This window comes from Chelonia mydas, chromosome 6 (genome assembly GCF_015237465.2).
Source record: "Chelonia mydas isolate rCheMyd1 chromosome 6, rCheMyd1.pri.v2, whole genome shotgun sequence".
In the NCBI taxonomy this organism is placed as follows: Eukaryota; Metazoa; Chordata; order Testudines; family Cheloniidae; genus Chelonia; species Chelonia mydas.
In genome coordinates this window covers 106761889-106784571 of record NC_051246.2, presented here as the reverse complement: position 1 = coordinate 106784571, position 22683 = coordinate 106761889, and the positions used below count along the sequence as shown (strand labels likewise).

General features: G+C 37.0%; 1 protein-coding gene across 9 annotated transcripts in view; it reads right to left on the bottom strand.

The window, feature by feature from the left end:
- Positions 1-22683, bottom strand: part of PAPOLA (poly(A) polymerase alpha) — a 96214-nt gene that overhangs the window by 56528 nt on the left and 17003 nt on the right. For 5 of the 9 annotated variants that reach the window (XR_006291671.1, XM_027827299.3, XM_043549088.1 and 2 more), the window contains exons 2-10: positions 10385-10558; positions 9663-9729; positions 8062-8143; positions 7387-7496; positions 6953-7006; positions 5430-5541; positions 2296-2385; positions 2053-2191; positions 344-416 (exon numbers count right to left, since the gene is read on the bottom strand). Coding sequence is in view for 7 of the 9 variants with exons in the window: in XM_027827299.3 (XP_027683100.1) it covers positions 344-416; positions 2053-2191; positions 2296-2385; positions 5430-5541; positions 6953-7006; positions 7387-7496; positions 8062-8143; positions 9663-9729; positions 10385-10558 (901 nt within the window). In the remaining 2 variants the exon portion in view is untranslated. Of the gene's footprint in view, positions 1-343; positions 417-493; positions 910-2052; positions 2192-2295; positions 2386-4510; positions 4660-5429; positions 5542-6952; positions 7007-7386; positions 7497-8061; positions 8144-9662; positions 9730-10384; positions 10559-12447; positions 12605-22683 lie in introns of those variants that run through there. The other 4 variants (XM_043549085.1, XM_027827303.3, XM_037900922.2 and 1 more) reach the window with 4 other exon arrangements.

Below are 22683 nucleotides of genomic sequence, written 5' to 3'. Positions count from 1 at the left end.
GTGATCTATGTTCTAACAAATTGCCTTAGTGTATGTATCTATTTATATAAAAATTGTATAGGGAGCACTTAGCAAGCATTTATTTAGATCACTTACTGCTGAAGTTGGACAAAAAGCATAGTTACTGAAAAATCTGGAGTTTAGATGTAGTTTACAGAATGTGAACTAATTATGTTCTGCACAGTATGGAAGAATTATAGATGAAGTTACCAGAAAGAAAATGTAATATCCACACATTAAGTTCATTTATAATCTAAAAATAAAGTGTCCCTGGGTTTCTTTAAGCAGTTGATTTACTCTACTGTACAGTGTAATTTATACTGGGAAAAAATAATACACTAACCCTTGGGTCCCATACAGGCAAATTAAGATTGCATTCTTCTGGCTGTTTCAATAGCACTGGATTTGGCCATTCCCTGTTTAAAAAGATTGTAGCACTGAATAAGACTAATGGACATAATGACTTATTTTGTAAAACATACAATACTTTTGAATGTGATCCTTCTTCATTTTGCCCTCCTGGCACAGCATCAGATGATTTTTTTTTTCTCTCTTGAAGTCAAGTCAGTCTACTGTTGGTTTTTAGTAGCTGAGCTAACGACTTTACATGGATTTATAACAATTTGCTCCAACGCATCAGCACAAAGCAGTTTGTGCCTCTTAATTAAGGGAATGAAAAAAACAAGTAGCTGTAAAGCAAACTTCTTTAAATTGCTCTTCAAATATACTCAGACTTTAAGGTCAGAAGGGACCATCCTGATCATTTAGTCTGACCTGCACATTGCAGGCCACAGAACCTTGACCACTCTTGTAATAGACGCATAACCTCTGGCTGAATTACTGAAGGAATCACCTCTGCAAAGATGTACTACTAATTCTGTCTTCATGCTAGTTCTGTTCATCGACAATCTAGAGAAGAAACTATAAGTTGTGACCATGGTACACTGCTGTATGATTAGTTATTATGAACTACATGCATTAAATTTAAAGGTTTTTCCCATCCAGATTATTTAAGAAAAAGCATGCCGAATGAAACACTTTCTAAATGAAATGCAACACTTCTTCTCTTCAAGATGCCCTTAACCCTACAGAACACCACCAATTAAGAAGTACATTTAATAGTCTAATAGCCACCAATTAGATTTTCTTTAAATTAGTATTATAAAAATGAGAGTTACCTGCAATGGAGTTTTGCAATATTTGTGCATTATGCTCTTGGGCAGTGCACATGATCAACAGTTTTTAAAGTCCTCACATAAAACTGGCAATGCATATGCTTTGAGTGTACAGTACGCTATAAACAGGGGGTTTCAATCAATCTGCTGAATCAGCATCATGTGACATGAGGTCAACAACTTTCTATTTAGGAATCAACCCACTAAAAATACTAGAGACTATGAAGCCACGGACTTTCAGAAAAAGTGAACAGTAATAATGATCTTCATGTTAGCAAGTTATAGCAGACATGCTGAATTTAGTATCTAGTTGTCATTTTGTACAAGGATTTTAGAAAGTCTCCCTCGACATCTCACACGAGGGAACACATAGCTCAAGGTTACAGATACAACCCTTCTGGAAAATTTTAGGCAACTATTCTCTGCAAGTTACATGTTTTGCCAAATTTACTTTGCATTTTAATGAACAATCCCCTTGCATACTACCACCATTCCTTTAATGTCTCAGAATATACAATAATTCTTCAACATTTTTGTGCTCTTTCTGATATAGGACTATGCAAGGGTCACGTCTGAAAAGTAACAGAGGTCCTGAGTTACCACAAATGTTTTAAAACCTTCCAGTTAAAAATCTGCAAAATTTTGTTGTGTTTGTGGTTTTTTAAAAGGCTAAACAGTAGTATGTCATATAACCTTTAACAAAAGGCTATGTTGTCTAGCTCACCAGATAACACAATTCACTAACACAGAGGCAGCAATATACTTTGTAAACTACCAACTTAACCTGACACCAGCTGAAGAAATGTCATAGAAACAAGACTAAAATTCAGTGTCTACAAACAATTTTATTTTAGTGTAATCTAAAATTAAAACATACCATTTAGAAAATACCAAGAAAAATTTATGTACAAGAGTTGATGCTATTGCATTTGGATAAAGCTGGCAAGTTCTTGCTACTAACATAGCCCAGGAAACACCACCAAGGAAACCTAGTATATTGGAATAGATGTTGTGGCCTGTTGATGCAGGGGGGAAAAAGACAGAAGAAGAGAGTTAGTCATCATCACAGTTGTCACTGATAAGAATTTATTGAGAACCTGTTTTCTGAGACTAAACTTACGTTTTGCCCACAGTTTGATAGCTCTCAGTGTTAACCTGAAGTTGTCGATGTTTGGTACTAGATGTAAAATTTCATCGGTTACCCTGCAACCTGGCCAACAGAAAGCACCTGTTACCTCTAATGGTTAACGATAAAGAATCTGCCCTCACCCCAGCTTCAAATCTAACAAAGATCAGCACAACAAGAAATTACATTTCACACTTGGCTCACTTATGTTTTGAATGTGAAAAGGGTGTTTGCTTTTAATATATTTTCATATGCTTTTTATTATGTTGTACAGCAGCAGCATTTTGGGGAAGAAAGGATAATTCATATAAAAATTAGGGCTGTCAATTAATCGCAGTTAACTCACGCAATTAACTAAAAAAATTAATCACACTTAATCACAGTTTTAATTGTGCTTTTAAAGAATAGAATACCAATTGAAATTTTGGAAGTTTTTCTACATTTTCAAATAAATTGATTTCAATTACACCACAGAATACAAAGTATACAGTGCTCGCTTTATATTATTTTTTATTACTAATATTTGCACTGTAAAAATGATAAAGTGTTATTCAATTCACCTCCTACAAGTACTGTAGTGCAATCTCTTTATCATAAAATCGCAACTTACAAATGTAGATTTTTTTGTTACATAACTGCACTCAAAAACAAAACAATGTAAAACTTTAGAGCTTACCAGTCTACTCAGTCCTACTTCTTGTTCAACCAATCGCTAAGACAGGCAAGTTTGTTTACGTTTATGGGAGATAATGCTGCCTGCTTCTTATTTACGTCACCATAAAGTGAGAACAGCGTTCGCATGGGCATTTTGTAGCCGGCATTGCAAGGTATTTTACGTGCCAGGTATGCTAAACATTCGTATGTCCCTTCATGCTTTGGCCATCATTCCAGAGGACATGCTTCCATGCTGATGACGCTCATTAAAAAATAATGTGTTAATTAAATTTGTGATTGAACACCTTATATAGTAGTCTTGGATGATGACTCAGCACATGTTCATTTTAAGAACACTTTTGCTGTAGATTTGACAAAACACAAGGACGGTACCAACGTGAGATTTCTAAAGATAGCTACAGCACGTGACCCAAGGTTTAAAAAACTGAAGTGCCATCCAAAATCTGAGAGGGACGAGGTGTGGAGCATTCTTTCAGAACTCTTAAAAGAGCAACATTGCAGAAACTACAGAATCCAAACCACCAAAAAAGAAAATCAACCTTCTGTTGGTGGCATCTGACTCAGGTGATGAAAATGAACATGTGTCAGTCCACACTGCTTTGGATTATTTTCAAGCAGAACCAGTCATCAGCATGGATGCCTGTCCTCTGGAATGGTGGTTGAAACACAAAGGGACATATGCTAAACATTCGTATCTGGCACGTAAATACCTTGCAATGCTGGCTACAAAACTCCCATGCGAACGCCTGTTCTCACTTTCAGGTGACACTGTGAGCAAGAAGCAGGCAGCATCATCTACTGCAAATGTAAACAAACTTGTTTTTCTGAGCAATTGCCTGAACAAGAAATAGGACTGAGTGGAATTATAGGCTCTAAAGTTTTACATTGTTTTGTTTTTGAATGCAGTTATTTTTTGTACATAATTCTATATTTGTAAGCTCAACTTTCATGATAAAGAGATTGTACTACAGTATTTGTATTAGGTGAACTGAAAAAACACTGATTTTTACAGTGCAAATATTTGTAATCAAAAATAAAAATACAAAGTACACTTTGTATTCTGTGTTGTAATTAAATCAATGTATTTGAAAATGTTAAAAACATCCAAAAATAAATGGTATTATACTATTGTTTAACAGTGCGATTTATTGCACTATTAATTTTTTTTAATTGCTTGACAGCCCTAATAAAAATTAATACAACATACAAAAAGGGTGGTACCTGCATAACAGCAGTATACAAACACAACAGAAATATGAAGAACAGATGTTGCACACAGACTTCTTATAACTAGGACCAGATTTGTATGCAATTCATTGCTACGGAATTTGACATAAAATTGGACTGCAGAATATCAACAATAGTGTTGAAAAATTAAGCTTATAGCCCTGATGGTTGTGAAATCTTCCAAACATGAACCGTTGCAGTGGTGAGTTTGCAAAGGAACAGCATCAAACAGCTCAGAGATATAAACTATACCATTAACTCAATGGAGTACCAACTCTAAAGCTTACGGATGCATTATAGTACTAACTTTAACAGCTTCACCGATTGTAGCAAACTTCTCCAGTTAACGTATGGTGGCAACTATTGCTGTTTAACTCAGGGAGACAGCTAGTTGGTGGGAGCCAGGAGTTCAGGGCCCCTTCCCAAGACATTTCACAAGCAGAAGGCACAATGGTGCTGAAAATTTGAAGGCCAAATAAAACTGACTTTAATAGAACAAGGAATATTGTCCTGATTACATTTTTATTCTGTATTTAACTGAATAAAATGCCTACTTCTTAAATTTATTTGAAGCAGTCAGAAGTTCCAATTTGCCACAGAAACCAAAGAGCTCTCACTTCAGTTTTTATGCCTATTTTGTGACAAAACATGTGACCCCGAGTACGGAGTTGCAGCACAGTTGCATTATATAAAAATGCAATTTTCATCTACACTAACATTTTGAGATGTCAATGAAAATGCTTATTTCACACCTCAGAAGTTAGATCAACTATAAAAACTTGCCAAATTTACTGAGGGTCTGACAGGACCCGGCAAGTAATCCTGATACTAGGTAGCCCTCAAATCAGTAGTGTTTTGACATTCCTATTTTGCCATGGAAGAGACTGCTATATTTATTTATTTCATGTATAAGTGGCTAGTGCTCTAGGTGAGAAATCCACAACTAACCCAATTTCAAGTTTCTAGGCTTTGATGTTTAAGATATGATTTGACAAGAAGGCAAAAGAATCTGACTAACAAAAAGAACAGCCAATTTTTCAAAATGCCATATAATAGTATTGGCTTGGACAAGTTACTTTAAATCTAGGCAAGTTGAGCCACCATGAGTTCACTTAAACTTTGCAACTCAGCTACATACCTACTGAACTGCCTCTCCTCCACACAACCCATTTGAAACTAACTTGACAGAGAAATGGATACTTAAAAATTCAAAGTTGTATACATACCGTTAAGACTTCGTATGCATCTAATGTCTAAATTTTTAAGTAGGCTATCATCTCGAAGGTCCAAATCCTCAGGAATAGTTTGCAGTGCTAATCTTGCAAACAAAATATCAATCTAAAAAAATTAAAAAAAAAAAAAAATTGACTTTTAACCCTCAATCAAGTTATTTAGTGCATTATTTTAATAAAGTTTTCTACCATGAAGAAAAAGCACTTATTCCCTTTAGGGTAATAAATCTCTTTCCACAAACTAAATGGCCTAAGCCTGAATGTGTTTACCCCTAAAAAGTGTTAAAAGAAATGCTCTCAGCATCCGCCCTGCTTCCTATGATATTACCTCAAAGTCAACTCTAGGATGCAAGAAACGACCCAATTCATCTAATCTGAGGTTGAATAGGGAAACCGGTCGGAGTCAGTTTTCCTTGCAAATACCATTCAATTGCAGAAAAGAAGTGAATAATTTGCCTGGCACTGAACTTGCTGAAGCTTACATGTTACTAATTAAGGCTATTGATTTGTCATGGCTATAATTCCCGTGACTTTTAAACTTTTTTTGTTTGTTTGTTTAAACAGAAAAAAGTCACAGTCTGAAATCCTGGCAAACCATCAAATGAATAAGTGCTCTGCATGGTTTGTTTAAAAAGACACGAATTTGGCACTATATGTAGTGTCGTGGCATACATATTTTCAGCGTGTTTAAACTGTAAGTATTATTAAATAGATTTGATAAAAGATCTCTGGAGGCAGCAGAGTTGGATCATCATCAATAAAGGAAGATGATGGGTTGATAGGTGGTCAGAGAGGAGACTGCTTTTAAGGGATGTAAACCACTCACTCCTGTTTTTTCAGTAACTAAACTGAAAATACCATACCTAAAATATAAATCTAGATATAAATCTAGCAAACTATCTTTTACAAAATACTATTTTCTCTGTTTTTAATACATCTTATCTTGATTACAATTGCTTGTGTCCATACAATATCATCCCCTAACAACCAAAAGTCCTGTAATTTGTAAGGAATGGTGCTGAAAGACCATGAATTTCTGGAAACCCCCACCATTTCTGTTAAGAGCCCTAGAAAAAGGCAACCACCACGCGCAAGAAGTTGTGTTTCATTAAAGTAGGTAAGCAGAAAGGGAGAAACCAAAAGACCAAGGCAAAGACAGGAGCTGGCACTGTTGTTCGTAGTAGAGTGAAAATGTTGGGACCAGAAGGATCACCTTAATTTTTTAAGTAATTTTGAGTTTGAAGACTGGACAATTAAGGGTTAATTTTTGCTAGTACTAATTAAAAAAAACCATAACAATTTTTCATTGACTTGCAGACAAAGAGTACTCTATTAGTACTAATACTTGCAACATTCAAAAGGTAGATTTGTCTGATCAGCAGTTCACACAAGCAGGCCCCTTGACATATAACTCTTTAATAGGAATTACACACACATCATGGGGAACCCTAGAAGTGTTAACGTTTTGATTATGATTATAGTAAAACAAGACTCAAAGACAGCTGGCTAAACCTTACCTCTATCCCATCAAAACACAGTTTGATAACTGGGACAAATGCCTCTTCAACAGCCTGGAAAAATAAACATTCAGTATTATTTTCAACATGGAAAAGAGTATCCACAAATAACACAATGACAAATTTAAATGATTACTTCGACATTAGAATTTATATTGACATTTCTTCTCCTTCAGACTCAAAATAATTGCAATAAATAGAAGTAACTGACAAAACTTAATACACAGTAGAAGTTGGATGCTACCATTTTAATAGATAAGTTGTAGCTATTTTCAGTTTATGTGAACTAAAACCGTGGCATGAATCTTGTGGGATTTGACTGCAGTCTTTCCTACTCTTAACAGATGTAAACCACTTTTGCTTTACTTATTCTGTTCACTAATTTTACATCATCATTTGTGTCCTAACAACTCTTTGTTAGAGGACCAACATACCCTTAAGTCTTTTACTTCTTCCTGTAGTTTCAGTTTTTCATAAAATGAGGTGAAAAAGTCACTCCTGTCAACATGCCTTGGTGCAACACATAATGCATCAATATCAGCTCCTAAAACACATATTCATAAACACCATGAGGCTACAGACACTCTATACAAATACACAGAGAATATTAGCAATAGCCTACAACATAACATTCTAGCAACAAAGGAAAATGCAACAGTCATCCTTCATACAGCTATAATCTAAGTACAAGATATTTCAAGATGTGCTCCAAAAGTAACAATGAATGTGTCTTTTTACAACCACTGGACACATTGAAAATACCTACATATATATCTTTGGTAAGGGAGGTTTACAAAAGTTTTCAGTAACTGTACGTTAAAGCCCCGAGAATTCAGATATACCCATTCCTCGTACAAAAAAATTATATGCATCTCTTTGTGACTTCAGCCCTTCTCCCTCCCAGATCTTGAACAGAAAGGGTTCAAGGTATCTTACTTTGAACTGATTCTCCCTCCTTTTAAGGCATCATATGAAATTATATACTTACCATAGCCACATGATACTTCAAAACCAAAGTAACATTTCTAATGTCTTACCTATGACATTTTATAAATACTTCATTAGGTCAGATATATAATTTTTTTCATAATTAGCAAGGTAAATTTTACCTTTTGTGTGCACCCCTAGTCGGTAGGATCCAAATGTAAAAATTTTTCCTCCAACATTTTCTATTACGGATTGTGGAAGATTCTAATGGAGCAAATATACAACTAGTTATTTTATAAGCAAAGTATATTCAGACAATGGACAACAGTTACAAGAGAAAACATAATGCAAACAAAAGTAATTCAGAAAATAGATGTTAAATTGCATAGATTAAAGCTTATTCCTGTTATGACAGTTTGTTCTCATTTTAAATAAATACACCAACACCCAGAAGTTATCCAATCAATGCTAGGTGACAATAATGGAATTTGGTGGCAGACAAAGGTAATAATTTGACACTCAGGAACCATGCATATGACGTGACAAATATATATACTATAGTGCTAGAAATTTGATTACACTAGTTGTAACCATTTGGTTACTTGTGAATCAACAGTCAAAAGACAGTTTCTGGACACGGTGTTCTGCTTAAGCTTGCTGTAGTAACTTATTTAGCACATTTGAGACAGAGAGGAACTTAGTCTATTGCATAAAGACTAAGGTGTATCTAATCTAGTATGCATGAAACCATTAATTATGTTTACAATATTATATGGTTATTTCCTTCAACTGTGATTTACTTCTAAGAAACTTACTAAATATAAATGTATCCAAGACAAAATCATCAACAAGATGGGCAAGTATAATATTTAAAACTACCAAATCCATGCAACCTAAGCCCCACTTGCCAATTTTGGTTTTAAAATAAAAGTGAAAAATGAATGTGAGGGTTTTCCTCTTCCGTTTAATGTGTGAGTAGACATTCACACAAGGAAAAACTAACTATACAGAGAAAACAGTAAAATCAGTTACACACAAATTAAGTTGAAAAAAGGCTTTTAGTTATAGTAATCTTTCGTCTTAAATATATTATGTAAAAATTCACATAGAAATGTGATTTTCAAGTTCATATCTCTAAGAACTTGAAAATGAGAGCAGCTTAAAAAGTATGGCCTGACAATTTAAAAGAGTGTTTTAAAAAAATTTAAAAACCCATTACTGCGCTAAGAAAGTAACAATGAAAATAGTAATTAGGTGTCAATTTAAATAAGTTCTGAAGAGTTAAACTTCATAGGAAAAGTTAAAATGGCTCAATGTAAACAATAAGAACTTATATTTTGCTCTATCTATCAAAATATATTTATCTGTCTCAAAAGAACTTTATTACTCCCGACCACAGGTTCAAATGACCAAACAAAACTATGTTGATAATTAAGCATGAAGTTAAAATTCAGTTTTTAATAAGAATATGTAATAAATTGCAATCCCACTTTAGTAGATGAATAGCTCCCCCCTCCAATTTGAAAATTAAGCAGCAGCTAAAGATAAATCTCTCAACATCCATTAACAGACGTTTCAGTCTTGCACACCTATCTAATAAGTGTTTACTAGAAGTGACGTCAAGAACATCCAGAAAGAAATGAATCTTACTTTTATTTTCTAGTGAGATAAGACTCAACAGATTAAGTGAAATACATCTCTTGAACTAGGAATACATGCTAGAATTATCTTGTATACAAGAAATTTTAATACAAGTAACTCTACAAGGAAAATACATCCATACCTTGATTTCACTGATTTCCTGTATCCATTCCTTTACCAGATTATTTAACTTCCCCAAAATTAGAATCCTGTATTGATACATGAGAATTCAAAAAATAATAAAATTATAGCAAAGTAATTGCTTTATTAAGATTTTGATCACCATTACAATAAAAAGTTAAATAGGGTACATTGGAAGTCTAATAGCAGCAGATCTTATCTGTTTTAATACAGCTACAGAAATGAATACAGTCTGCAAATATTTCCACTATTTTTGTTACTCTAGTTGAACAAACAAATATCTCATAATTTGAGCCAATAAGGGCTTTTTGGGATACATGTATGCATGAACTGTACACACATTTTAAGCGTGTGCTTCCCAAAGATGTGAACTTTCTATCATTTGCTCAGGTTCACATGTTTTTTGCAGTAATGAACAGTAGAAAGACATACGTTTCAGAAAGTTTTAACAGGAAACGTATAGAGGAAAGTAAATGGGACTAATACATAAACTAATACTGCCAAATGCAAAGACTAGCCTTAACTTAGGGACGCTAAAAAACTGTTAGAGCTCTGCATTCTGAGGGATTTTTCACTGATTCCTACTGTTGAGAAGAAAGAGTCTAGACACTTTCAATAATGTTAATTATTAATTTTGAAAACTAAATTTAAACATGATTTTTCATTACACTGAAATGCTTTCTAATATTAATTTAAAGAGTAACTACTGCAGCATTCACTCACCTGCGCTGCAGTTCCTCCTCTTCTTCAAACACACCGAAGGGCTTTAGGGTATCAATTAATTTCTGGGTAAGTAGACAGTCAATCTCCTTGGGGGCAGCCAAACTGATAGGTGAGGTAATGCCATAATGCTTCTGTAGCTGCTGTGTTTGTTGTGATCCCTGGGTTGTAACTGGACTAAAAAATAATTAGATAAAATTACTGTCAGAAACATGAAAGAAAATAGCAGAAGTTGTCATCATCGAATAACCAGCACAAAGACAGATCAATGAAAAAACAGGATAAATCTCTTATTTGCAGCCATTATATCACATAACCAGAATAAGTTGTGACTTTAAGGTGAGTTTATGTTATGATTTTAATCTACTCTTGATCAAAGTGTGATCGTTACTGTGAAAAGTTACTATAAAATGTCACCTTACTCAGATCTGGTCCCTAAATACTTTACTTTTAAAATCAACACAAGTTAGTTGTAAACCAATGTACATGTCCACCAGTATAATTACATCGATTTTAAAACAACTGTAATTAAACCAGTGCAATTTGCGTGCATGGACAAGGCCTCAGTGATGTTAAGAATGCGAGAAATTTGCCATCAGGAACAGTTTTAAGATAATGTATTTCAGAATCAGGAAAAAAAATACAACTTCAGAAGAATTCTACAAAACAAAATCAAGAACCAATTAATTAAATTTGAGCTGATTATGTAAAACAGTTAATTTAAAAGAAGATCTAGTTTTATTAGATACAGAAATTGTTTGATAATTGACCTATAAAGAAAACCCTGAAATATATAACCATCCTTGAGTGCAGATGACTGAAGTTCCTTAAAAACAGTCATTCAGATTAAAATTAGTGAACAGAATTAATATTTTTGACCAAAAACGGTCATATCTAAAAAACAGAACAATGAGTAGCGAAAAGATGTTTTGACTAAAATATTATTCTCAAGAACACATGAGCAAGACAGAACAGCAGCTCAACAGCAGACTTCAGGAACTCTTATTTAGAAGCCAAAAAGTTGACAGGCTACTAATATTTTTGTTAAGTATTTAGCCATCAAATTTCTCTGGATATGATTAACTTCTTCCAGCTTATATTACAGTAAAGTTGACAGCATCCACTAAAGTTAAGTTGCAATATGTTTTCCCTTACAGCCCAGCCCCCGTGTTCCCTCCTTTTCCAATTGCTCATAACTTGAGAAATGAACGTTTGCACTGAAAGTTTTCCATGGTTCACTTCAGTACAAGTTAATTTTTGAAACAGTAAGCTAAATGTTTGGGAAATGTTGTTACACAGGTAGAACTCAAACAGTTTCATCAAACGTTTTATACTTGCATAACCAGACAACGACTACAAGTTTGATCAAAATTGATTTGTACAGGTCTCACTCAAATCTAAGAAAAAAGCCCACCTTGAAGGAAACTGTTTGTGGGTTTGAAATTATGAGCATTGAAAGTTTACTCACATATGCATATAGAATTTTCAGATAGGACTATTTGCTTCGTCTACCGTTTCAGACAGGGATTCTCAATCTATGCCACCATGCACAACACTACAACCAGCCATAATTTTTTGCTGCCGATTACGTAGATCACATTCCAAAATCATTTACAGCCACAATTTCTAATTTTATAAATCTAAAATATAAAGTAACAGTTTAAAAAAATTTTAAGTACTGATAGGTTGGGGGATGAGAAAAACAAAGAATGAATAGTGGTGCATGCAGGAGAAAGGGAGGCATGAAGATTGTAACAGGGGCTAGTAACAGTAGCAGGAAAAAAGCCTGAGTCTGCTTGGAGTACTGTCAGCAGAGTACCTCCACACACAAAAGCCCTCTCCTAAATCATCATCTTTACCAGATGACTGGAGGATAGCTAATGCAACACCTATTTTTAAAAAGTGTTCCAAAGGCAATCCTGGCAGCTACAGGCCTCTAAGACTAACTTCAGTACCAGGCAAATTGTTTGAACCTATAGTAAAGAACAGAATGATCAGACACAAAGGAGCACCATTACGTTGCGGAAGAGTCAACACAGCTTTTGTAAAGGGAAATCATGTCTCACCAATCTATTAGAATTCTTTGAGGGATTCAACAACCATGATCCAGCTGAAATAGCATACTTGAACTTTCAGAAAGCTTTGACAGGTCCCACACCAAAAGCTCTTTAGCAAAGTAATCAGTCATGGGCTAAGAGGGAAGGCCCTCTTATGGATCAGTAACTGGTTAAAAAGACAAAACAAATGGTAGGAATAAATCATCAGTTTTCACAATGGAAAGCAGAAATAGTAGGATTCCCCCAAGGATATGTACTGGGACTAGCACTGTTCAACATATTCATAAATGACTTGGAAAAGGGGGGGTAAAGAGTGAGGTAGCAATGTTTGCAGACAACACAAAATTACTCAAGATAGTTAAGTCCAAAGCGGACTGAGAAGAGTTACAAAGCGGTCTCACAAAACTGGGTGATCAGGCAACAAAAAAAAAAAAAAAAATCACAGATGAAATTTGGTCTTGATAAATGCAAGTAACGCATATTGGGAAAACAATCCCAAATATATATACAAAATCATGGGGTCTAAATTAGTCATTACCAGACATAAAAGAAATCTTGGAATCATCAAGGATAGTTGTCAAAAAACAGCTACTCAGTGTACAGCAGCAACCAAAAAAGCTAACAATGTTAGGAACCATTAGAAAAGGGAGAGAAAATATGACAAAATATCATGCCACTATATAAATCCCTGGTATTCCCACATCTTGAATACCGTGTGCAGTTCTGGCTGCCCCATCCCAAAAATATATTAAAATTGAAAAAGGTAAAGAGAAGGGCAACAAAAATGATTGGGGAATGGAACAGCTTCCATATGAGGAGAGATTAAAAAGACTGGGATTGTACAACTTCGAAAAGAGAGAATATGATGGAGGTCTATAAAATCATGAATGTGTGGAGAAAGTGAAGAGAGAAGTGTTATTTGCCCCTTCACATAACACAAGAATCAGGGGTCACCCAATGAAATGAATAGGCAGCAGGTTTAAAACAAAAAACGATGTGCTATTTCACATAACAGTCAATTTGTGGAACTCGTTGACAGAAGATGATTTGAAGGCCAAAAATGTAACGGGCTTCAAAAAAGAATTAAGTTCATAGAGGATAAGTCCATTGATGGTTATTAGCCACGGTAGTCAGAGACTCAACCCATACTTTAGGTGTCTCTAAACCTCTGAACTGCCAGGACCTGGAAGTGGACAACAGGGGATGGATCACTCCATAAGCCCCCCTATTCTGTCCCTCTGAAGCATCTGGCACTGGCCACTGTCAGTAGACAGAATATTGAGCTATACGCACTGCTGGTCTGACCCACATGGTCATTCTTATGTTGTCGTAGTGATGCAGGCAGGAGTGTCACTGCTGTTGGTCTTCAGACTGGCTGCAGCATCCCTGCTTCTCAGCCTCCTGTTCCCTGTTATCAGGTAGGCTGGAGACCAGTCCAAGAGGCAGGATACCTTAGCCACTACTATGCCAGTAAAGGGCTCTCTGTGTAGGAGTCCTCATGCAACCCCACTGTGGAGTCAGCATTGAGAAGGGCAGCATAAATTGTTTTACCTGATGTTTGTGGGTGGGAGAAGTAGCCTGAATTGGAAGCTCCAACTTCAAACTCAGAGGAGACCAGGATCTTCAGTCACAAGAGGTCCCGACAAGCAAGGGGCATGTGATTTCGTGAAACTGGCAAAGTTTTCCTGATAATTATATGTATGGCCTGGACCAGTAAGCTCTGGGTACATTTTTCAAGCTTAGTATTTGATCTACAGAGTAATGGAGCGTTTAGGCTCTGATGCAGAGAATGGTTTAGCAATCTGCTCATCAGATTTGGCATCATATGCTCACGAAAGTCAAGGTTAAAGTCTTGTAGACAATACTGGCTCTGGCCTTCATTCTTAAATTATATAAATTGAGTTCCATGCAGTTTATTGCATGGATATAATTATCCCCACAAGACCTTTAAAAAAAAAAAAAAAAAAAGTAAAGCCCTGTCCTTTCTGTATGGACACTGAAGAGTGTATCATGGATGTTGTAAGAACAGGAACCTGCTCCAGGTGTACTGTACAATCCTCCAGCTCTCCACAACTGTTACATCTGATGCTCTAGTTTGCAGCTTTCCTCCACTGGAGAAACTGGTGCATAAACATCACATGTTACAATATACTGTTCTTATCTGGGACACATTTAATCAGGAGAACTTTAGTGGGACATCTCCCAGGAAACTGACCTAGCCTAATTACCTTTTATTATCATGATTTGTCTCAATTGGGACAGTATTAGTAACAGTAAACTTTCAGGAATAAGATTAATCCAAATCTTGATGAATTTTGGGGCATGCTGAAAGATCCTCCTCTTCAGTAAAACACTTCTACCATAACTGGCAAGATGATTAATACCCTGCAAGCAGTCTCTCCCAGGAGTACAGCAGGAGCAGAAATCTCGAAGTTCACTAGGGATTTTCACCATGCTGATTTAGTTTATAGTGTTTAAATACTACAACAATAAATACTAAAGAAAATCCCAAGGCCTTGCCTCCACTAGAGAAGTCAACAGTTAAGTGATCTGCTACTGCAGGGGTTCTCAAACTGGGGGTCGGGACCCCACAGGGGTTGTGAGGTTATTACATGGGGGGGGGGGGGAAGGCATAAACTGTCAGCCTTCACCCCAAACCCCGCTTTGCCTCCAGCATTTGTAATGGTGTTAAATATATAAAAATGTTTTTTAAATTTTTTAGGGTGGGGTGTCACACTCAGACTTGCTATGTGAAAGGGGTCACAAGTACAAAAGTTTGAGAACCACTGTGCTACTGCATCCACATAAACACAAACAGTTCAGTGTGTCCACATTAAACATGCTGAATTAATTTAAGAATTTTTGCATGTCTACCCTGCATCAACAGGAGCGCTACTCTAAACAATCTCAGGCTAAGTCTACACTAGAGAGCTGTACCAATGCAGCTGCGCCGCTGTAAATTTCTCATGTAGCTGCTCTATGCCAACGGCAGAAAGCTCTCCTGCTGCCATAGCTGTGCACACTAGAGCTTATGCCCATGTAACTTGTGTTGCTAACGGAACGGAATATTTACACCCCTGAGCAACATAAGTTTTGCTGACACAAGTGGCAGTGTAAACATAGCCTCAGTCACAATTTCCTCTAGGTACCTATGCCACAGTTCCCAGCACAGCTTCCAGAAGCAGTGAATCCCAAGAGATTTCAAAAGACTAAAGGTGAATTGTGGGGCTGTAATGGAAGAACTAGTTGAACCATACCAGCAATTCTGTCCCCTCAAGCCCCTGTCTACATTTGAAAATTAAGCTGTCTCAACTACATTGCTCAGGGGTGTGAAAAATCCACACCCGAGTGACATAGTTAAACCGATCTAACCCTCATTGTTCTTTCCCTGACCTAGGTACTGTGTCTCAGGGCTTGTCTACACTTACATTTTATAGTGCTCTAACTTGCTGGCTCAGGGGTGTGAAAAATCACACCCCCTGAACACAGCAAGTCTGAGCACTTTAAAGTACTAGCGTAGACAGGCTCCGAGCACTGGGAGCACGGCGCGAACCCCTCATGGAGGTGGAGTACCAGGAACGCTGGGAGAGCTCTCCCTCAGCGCTCACGCCCGACCACACTTGCACTTCAAAGCGCTGCCGCGGGAGCGTTCCAGCGACAGCGCTTTGAAGTTTCCAATGTAGCCATGCCCTCAGAGAGGTGGATTACCTACAGCAATGTGAGAACCCATGCAGTTGGTGTAGGTAGTGTGTACACTGAAGCACTATAGAGGCACATCTGTGCCACAGCAGCACTTCAAGTGTAGACAAGCACCTAGTATTCCCACACAAGCTTAAGGGGTATGGCTTCCTGAATTTTTGTGGTTCACAAGCTGTCAAGACAGATTCAGAATTTTACTAGCTTCAATAGCAATTAGCTTTTTTTAAAACCCCATAAAATACAACAAAAGTAAATGCAATATTAATGTTGAAAAATCAAACATCAAATGTCAAGAAACACAGAATCATGGTTAAAAGCGAAGATGACTTGACAAAAATTGGTCATCCCTCTTCATTCCACTCCCCGAACAATACATGTTCTGCTTGGGTTTTTAACCACATCAGGAACATCAACTCGTTTTCCCTGGTTCTCCTCATTAATTTTTTTTTTTTTTTTGGGGGGGGGGGGGGGGAAACTGAGGGAAAAGAGGAGGTGGTGTGTGTTTCATTGTTAGCTCTCTGATTGATGGGGCAGGATATCCTTCATCCAACGTATTAGCCACTGAAGTTATGCACTAACAAAAAGTTTTTAAACAGTGACTAAAACTCTCTTCCCAACTGCTCAACTTTCACTCTTCTCAACTGTGATGTCACACTAGTGCTAGTCATTGTAAAGTCTTCCTCACTAGACAAGGCATGCCTACTTAAAGGTTTTTGGGTTTTTTAAACCTTCATTATATGACATAGAAAACAAGGTACAGTTTTTATTTTGCCCATCACCTCAACTATGTTCTGTTTGAATTTGTTCTCTAATAAGAGAGGTCTCTGATCCTTGTTTTTTCTTTTTTTGGGGAAGGGGCACAGCGGAGGAGGGGGTAAGTTACCGCACAAAACAATTTTTGGACCTTATTTCACTGTCTGAAGACAGCAAGTTGAAAAATTCATTCAGTTTACAGCCAGAATTACTGTGGTTTACAATACTGGGCGGTATAATTGTAAACTACCTTTAAAGCTATTGAAATTTTTTAAAAACTTGGCTTGATTTTTAAGGCTCAGTACAATCAAACCAAGTTGAATATGTTGTACATAAAGCTGCATATGAAATTCTAGTCTGCATTATATTGACAGAAGCACAACTGAGGGTATGTCTACCGTGGCACTTTGTCAGCAAAACTTTTGTCGTTCAGGCGCGTTAAACCCTATTCCCCCGAACGATTAAAGTTCTACCAACAAAAAGCGCCAGTGTGAACAGCGCTTTGTCCGCAGGCGTGCTCTCCTGCCAACAAACAGCAGCTACACTGTGTGGCTTTTAGCAGCATGGCTGTAGCGGCACAGCCATGTCGCTAAAAGCTGCATAGTGTAGCCATATCCTGAGAAAGATCTCTCTCTTCAAAAGCAATGTCACAAAGCTGGTGGATCAGAGTATCAGTCTCTCTATATATGGATACTGCAATGTTGAATAAAAATAACTAGTTACACTAATAGTCACCATTTATTAATTGTAATAAATTTTGTGCGAAGTATGTCATGTAAGGTACGTATGGAAAAAGTTGTGATTTCCTAAGTATGATTATATTGTTTATATGCATGTATCTTTGTATCTGACATTATGAATATGAGCTAGGTAATTATATCTTAACCATGTGTTGTATTCCTGGGTGACATCCCCTAGCCAGATTTATATCAGGGCTAGTCAGCTATGTGTTGATGGCCCATTAAGGATACTTAACTCTCACAACGGGCCACAGAAGAAACACCTCCAGCCCAGATACTATAGAAACTCAGTTACTAACACCAGAGTGACAAACTCACCAGTCAACCACACATCTCGTTTGGAATTGGAATGTACACAATCAGGCAGCAGCAAGGACCAAAATAAAAAAAAGCAAATGCAGTACAGTACTATTAAACACAAACTTTTAAAAAAAAAGGTAAAGCAGCATTTTTCTTCTACATAGTAAAGTTTCAAAGCTGTATTAGTCAATGTTCAGTTGTAAACTTCTGAAAGAGCAACCATAACTTTGTTCAACCATAACCTCCTTCCTTAACTCTAAGGACTAGTCTACACTGGCAACATTTTAACCTGGCTTGTGTAGTCGTGGCAGAGCGCTGGGAGAGACTGGTGTACTGTCTAAAGAGGTGCTTTACAGTGCTAAATCTTTCACACCCCTCAGCGAGAAAGTTGCAGCGCTGTAAAGTGCCAGTGTAGACAAGCCCTAAGATTTGACTGTAGCTCTCCTCATGTGATGTGGACATGTGATCTCGGACTCCATTTTTTTCAGTAACTGTCCATACACACAGGCTTTGGACTTTGTTTGGGACAGTAAATTTCCATGCACATGGCAGAGGATATAAAAGATACCTGAGACATCTCCATTTTGCCTCATTCCTGCTCTAATGCTCTGGACTGCGGATTTACAACTAAAAGGAATATTTTAACTATGGACTGAGGACTTTCCAGTCTTTTGAAAGTTACCAGAGACACTTTTGGAAGCTAGCAGTCTATACCATCACTGCTACAAACCTGATCTAATCATTTGTATGTTTATGATCTATTAGCCATTTATAACTATTCTTTTCTTAAAGAATCTTTAGTTTACTTAGGATTGGTTGACAGTGAGATATTTGGATAAGACCTGAAATATATATTGACTTGGGGGTAAGTGTCTGATCCTTTGGAATTAGTAGGATCTCAGTATGGTGAGCTGGATTTTCAATAACCTCTCATGACATTAGACTTGTTTGTCTGGATGGGAGTCAAGTGGTGGAATGCCTAAAGGGGACTGTGTTAGGGCTTGTCTACACTGGCACTTTACAGGATTGCAACTGTCTCTCTTGGGTGTGGGAAAAAAAACAAACCAAATCCCTGAGTGCAGCAAGTTTCAGTGCTGTAAAGCGCCAGTGTAGACAGTGCCCCAGCACTGGGAGCTCAGCTACGCCCCTCATGGAGGTGATTTTTTTTAGAGCGCTGGGAGAGCTCTCTCCCAGAGCTGCGCTGCGACCACACAAGCCACGTTAAAGTGCTGCCGCGGCAGCGCTTTAACGTTGCCAGTGTAGACTAGCCCTTAGGCTTCTTGTTAACCAGTGTGGTTCTACAGAAGCTCTTTTGCTACTAGTTTGGTGAATCTAATCATAGAATAAACCACCAATTTGAGGGGGAGCGGGGGGGGGTGGGGGAGGGGGACTGTCTTCCCTGTTTTTTGCAGTCTGCCCCGAGATGGTACTCTCAGCATGGTCCATCCCAGGCACCCAGTCACAGTACCGGTAGATCCTGGACTTAAAGGAAAAGACATAATAAGTAGTGCTACTGATAAATTAGTCCATGTCTCCCCCCTACCCCAGCGAAAAAGCAGCAGAGTGGAAAGAAATGAAGCTTCTTGTATATATCTTATCGCTCCAAGAAGTGCTATGAACGTAATAATAGAGGTACATGTACAGGGTTCCACCATGAAGAGCATGCAGCCCAGCTTCCAGGAGCCTTTATTTATTATTTTCCAGAGTATTAAACATGCAAAAAGGCTTAAGCGTTCATTTTAACCACTACACTACTGTGTGTCATCCATACAAATGCACTTGCTCTGAAAAGGGAACTTCTATGCAAATCAAACATATTGGGCATATTACCTATTTTCTAATCTTCATTACTTTCAAGCACCCGAAACAGTGAAGCCTTATTACATTATCAAATGAAGCATGATGTAAGCACAGTATATATATTCGGTCCACCCTCAGCGCAGGAAGCTGGACTTGATTCACCTCTCAAGGTATTTTCCATCCCAAAATTTCTATGATTTTATTAACAAATTCTGCCACTGAACTCTACTCAAGCAGTCCTAAGTTCCACTTCCACGCCCAATCATAATGAAGTTAAATAAAAGCTAGCTTTAGCTCAACAGGTCAAATGACTGCAACCAGAAGTTTCCATTTGTTAAAACTAGGGCTGTCCATGGCAGCTAACTCAAAACCCCCAAAAAACACCCAAGATTAATCGCAGTTTTAACCACACTGTTAAACAATAGAATACCAATTGAAATGTATTAAATATTTTTGGATGTTCTTCCTACATTTTCAAATATATGATTTCAATTACAACACAGAATACTTTATATTTTTTATTACAAATATTTGCACCGTAAAAATGATAAACAAAAGAAACAGTATTTTTCAATTCATCTCATACAAGTACTGCAGTGCAATCTCTATCGTGAAAGTGCAACTTACAAATGTAGATTTTTTTCATTACATAACTGTACTTACTACTTCTCATTCACAATGTTACCTGAAAGTGAGAAAAGGCATTCACACGGAACTTTTGTAGACGGCATTTTAGGGTATTTATGTGCCAGATATGCTAAACATTCGTATGTCCCTTCATGCTTCGGCCACCACGCCAGAGGACATGCTTCTATGCTGATGATGCTCATTAAAAAAATAATACATTAATTAAATTTGTGAACGAACTCCTGGGGAGAGAATTGTATGTCTCCGGCTCTGTTTTACCTGCATTCTGTTATATATTTCATGTTATAGTAGTCTCGGATGATGACTCAGCATATGTTGTTCGTTTTAAGAACACTTTTGCTGCAGATTTGGCAAAACAAAGAAGAAACTAATGTGAGATTTCTAAAGATAGCTTCAGCACTCGATCCAAGGTTTAAGAATCTGAAGTGCCTTCCAAAATCTGAGAGGGACAAGGTGTGGAGCGTGCCTTCAGAAGACTTCAAAGAGCAACACTCCGATGTGGAAACTACAGAACCTGAACCACAAAAAATCAACCTTCTGCTGATGGCATCTGACTCAGATGATGAAAATGAAATTGCGTCGGTCCGCACTGCTTTAGATTGTTATCAAGCAGAACCCATCATCAGCATGGACGCATGTCCTATGGAATGGTGGTTGAAGCATGAAGGGATATATGAACTTTAGCGCATTTGGCATGTAAATATCTTGCGAAGCCAGCTACAATAGTGCCATGTGAACGCCTGTTCTCACTTTCAGGTGACACTGGGAACAAGAAGCGGGCAGCATTATCTCCTGCAAATGTAAACATACTTGTTTGAGCGATTGGCTGAACAAGAAGTACGACTGAGTGGATTTGTAGGCACTAAAGTTCTACATTGTTTTATTTTTCAGCGCAGTTATTTTTTTTGTACATAGTTATATATTTGTAAGTTCAACTTTCATGATAAAGAGATTGCATTACAATACTTGTATTAGGTGAATTGAAAAATACTATTTCTTTTGTTTTTTACAGTGAAAATATTTGTAATAAAAATAAAGTGAGCACTGTACACTTTGTATTCTGCGTTGTAATTGAAATCAATATATTTGAAAATGTAGAAAACATCCAAAAAAAGGGTATTCTATTATTGTTAAACAGTGTCAATTAAAAGAGATTAATTTTTTTAATCGCTTATCAGCCCCTAGTTAAACCAAAATATTCTCAGGCATATTTCCTCACACCATTAGGACTGTTTTCATTCATTGTGTTGGTACATGTATCAATAAGTTTGTAAACTCTCTAGGATAGGGTTCTTCTCTTATTTTATGCTGGTGAACTGCCTTCCACTTATGGTGCTACATAAGTAAAAGTAATCCTTTTATGAGGAGTACACTGTATTACCCATACAACATTCAGACACATACTAAGAGCAATTGAGATGGCTAAAAGCAAATACCCAATTAAAAACTGCAAAAACCAGGAAACAGAAATCCACAGTGAGCATCATGTTAGCTAATATAGGTAAAAATCCCTCCGTCATTAACTCGTAATGAAAAATGCCATTATTAGTTGACATTCCCTCACAATTCATGTATTTAATGCCTTATTCAATACCCCCATTTACTAAAATATGTGATATCCTTGCTTATGTGAGGAATTTCAGGATTCTGTCCACTGGTTTTTCATAAAGGTAGCTCGAAAAGAGGAGAGACTTCAAGTCTAAAATTCTTGAGTCTTTTTAAAAAGCCATGCTAATTTAACTCTAGATAAATTAACACTTTCTTTATAAAATTCAAAAGAGCGGATTTGTAATTTTAAAATATTTAATAAAATAAATCTGTCGAGAAAAACGCACTCGAAAAGTCCCATGAAAATCCTGTGCAGACTTAACTTAACCATGGAGCTGCTATCTGTGCCTCCATAATCATAGCAGAGTACTAACTCTGCTAAAGTTATGGTGCGGCATCACTTTCTGTTTAAAGGTGGTTATTCATGGTGCCTTAAAACCCACACATTGATGCAGACTGTCTTGAAATTTCCTATGCCTCATAGGGGTAGTGAGCAGGGCTAATGGTCCAGACATCTAAAATAGAGCCTCCGATATAAAAACCAAACAAAAAAACCCCAAAACCAGTATTTTACAAAATAATGTATTTTGTGGGGTGCACACTAGAAGCTCCAATTATGGCTCTCATCCTCCACAAACAGAACTCAATTGCTTTGGATTTATTTAGTGTATGGCACCTGCTGCACTTTTGGGGAAGCAAGACAAAGTTAAAAGCGAAGTTTGTAACTCAAGGCTGGAGCATGCCAAATTGATGTGTC